Source organism: Salvelinus namaycush, chromosome 15, assembly GCF_016432855.1.
Source record: "Salvelinus namaycush isolate Seneca chromosome 15, SaNama_1.0, whole genome shotgun sequence".
Taxonomy (NCBI): Eukaryota; Metazoa; Chordata; class Actinopteri; order Salmoniformes; family Salmonidae; genus Salvelinus; species Salvelinus namaycush.
Genome location: NC_052321.1, coordinates 7,751,464 through 7,753,813, shown reverse-complemented (window position 1 = coordinate 7,753,813; position 2,350 = coordinate 7,751,464). Strand labels below are relative to the sequence as shown.

The 2,350-nt window shown below is 46.8% G+C and overlaps 1 protein-coding gene across 1 annotated transcript in view; it reads left to right on the top strand.

Annotated features, from left to right (window-relative positions):
* Positions 1 to 1,789, top strand: part of LOC120060161 (connector enhancer of kinase suppressor of ras 1-like) — a 98,178-nt gene extending 96,389 nt beyond the window's left edge. Inside the window, exon 20 of the mRNA XM_039009282.1 lies at positions 560 to 1,789. Coding sequence (XP_038865210.1) covers positions 560 to 955 — 396 coding nt within the window. The 3' untranslated portion in view covers positions 956 to 1,789. The remainder of the gene's footprint in view (positions 1 to 559) is intronic.
* Positions 1,790 to 2,350: the final 561 nt, after the last annotated feature.

The window sequence follows — 2,350 nt, the reverse complement described above, 5'->3', positions numbered from 1 at the left end:
TCACGTAGCCAGGGGAAAGTCCTGAATGGCCCCAGGTCACGTAGCCAGGGGAAAGTCCTGACTGGCCCCAGGTCACGTAGCCAGGGGAAAGTCCTGACTGGCCCCAGGTCACGTAGCCAGGGGAAAGTCCTGACTGGCCCCAGGTCACGTAGCCAGGGGAAAGTCCTGACTGGCCCCAGGTCACGTAGCCAGGGGAAAGTCCTGAATGGCCCCAGGTCACGTAGCCAGGGGAAAGTCCTGAATGGCCCCAGGTCACGTAGCCAGGGGAAAGTCCTGACTGGCCCCAGGTCACGTAGCCAGGGGAAAGTCCTGACTGGCCCCAGGTCACGTAGCCAGGGGAATCTCCTGACTGGCCTCAGGTCACGTAGCCAGGGGAAAGTCCTGACTGGCCTCAGGTCACGTAGCCAGGGGAAACTTCTGGCCTTAGCTATAGTGTACTGATATGAACACTGAACACTATGTGGGATTTTTGCACTGTCCCTCAGTCTCCATTCATTGCTTGAACTTTCTGGGAATTTTTGTTAATGTTAATGGCCATCTGTTCTCACTGTGCTTCTAGGATAAAGAGGCAGAGCTCCAACTCATCAACAAGGTGCTGGAGGACTCTGAGTTGACGTCCCAGAAGTACCGCCAGTGGAAAGAACATAACAAAGACTTACACCTGGAGATCGAGAAACTGGCTGTCCAACGGGCTAAAGGCAAGACAAAGGACACGCCCCCTGGATCGTCTTCTGGGGAGATGGGGGAGGTGGTTGCCGTGGAAACAGAGGTCGCGTGTGGACTGACCCTTGGCGACGGTGAGATGCTGGTAGACGTGGAGCCATCGTTGTCAAGTACGATGAAGACAGCAGGCGACTCTGATGTAGAGCCACAGTCAGAGCAATCAGTGACTGCAGAGAGCAGCACAGATGACGTAGCTAGTCCTGCTAGCCGAGAGAATTACTTCTACATATGAGACGCCACTGAACTGATCTTATGGTGGTTTCCCTACTTACCATCAGATATGTATGGTTAGGGCATGGATTGTTTCTCAACCATATGACCTAACCAGGGAAAACTCATAGCTGTAGTTATCGCTGTGATTCATGACTCTAGTTATCGCTGTGATTCATGACTCTAGTTATCGCTGTGATTCATGACTCTAGTTATCGCTGTGATTCATGACTCTAGTTATCGCTGTGATTCATGACTCTAGTTATTGCTGTGATTTATGACTCTAGTTATCGCTGTGATTCATGACTCTAGTTATCGCTGTGATTCACGACTAGTTATCGCTGTGATTCATGACTCTAGTTATCGCTGTGATTCACGACTAGTTATCGCTGTGATTTCTTATGGAGTTTTTCCTGGTCAGGTAATGTGGTCAGGATAAACACTGGGCCCTCAGGGGTTTTGTTTTAAATAGTTTTTGACTGTTGTTGATGTAGGAAAGACAGGGTTTGTCATTCCAAGCCAATTGTATCACGCCAAACTTGCAGAATTCAAGTTACGGTATTCATATGACAAAAAAACTATTTTTTCAAGTGTCCCCCTGTGTTGATAGATATATACTGTAGTCATGGGATGTTATGGACTGTCTTTTCTACTGTTACATATCTTTGGCTAAGATTTTTAGATGAGATTTAAAGGTAAATTATATCCGTGTTGTATGCCTCTTATGTACATAGAATGTTAAATGTCACGTAACAAAATGTATTGTACTTTTTTAAACGTAGATTGTATATATTTTTTGCACAGAATAAGTTCCGATCTTGCCTGATGGACAACATTATGACATAGTTATTATAGATCAAAGACAATCATTGTTTATTTTAACCTGATAAGGTTAACATGTAAGACTGCTCCCAGATCTGTTCCCAGACCTTAGTGTGTGTGTGTGTGTGTGTGTGTGTGTGTGTGTGTGTGTGTGTGTGTGTGTGTGTGTGTGTGTGTGTGTGTGTGTGTGTGTGTGTGTGTGTGTGTGTGTGTGTGTGTGCGCCGTGCCGTGCCGTGCGTGAAAACTTAGTTTTCCCAATGCATCTTGAATATATTGATTCAATATATTCTGAGCTGTAGGGATCCTCACTGGTGACTGAGCCTGTGTCAAATGCAGTACAGAACACAGTAGGGATCCTCACTGGTGACTGAGCCTGTGTCAAATGCAGTACAGAACACAGTAGGGATCCTCACTGGTGACTGAGCCTGTGTCAAATGCAGTAAAGAACACAGTAGGGATCCTCACTGGTGACTGAGCCTGTGTCAAATGCAGTAAAGAACACAGTAGGGATCCTCACTGGTGACTGAGCCTGTGTCAAATGCAGTACAGAACACAGTAGGGATCCTCACTGGTGACTGAGCCTGTGTCAAATGC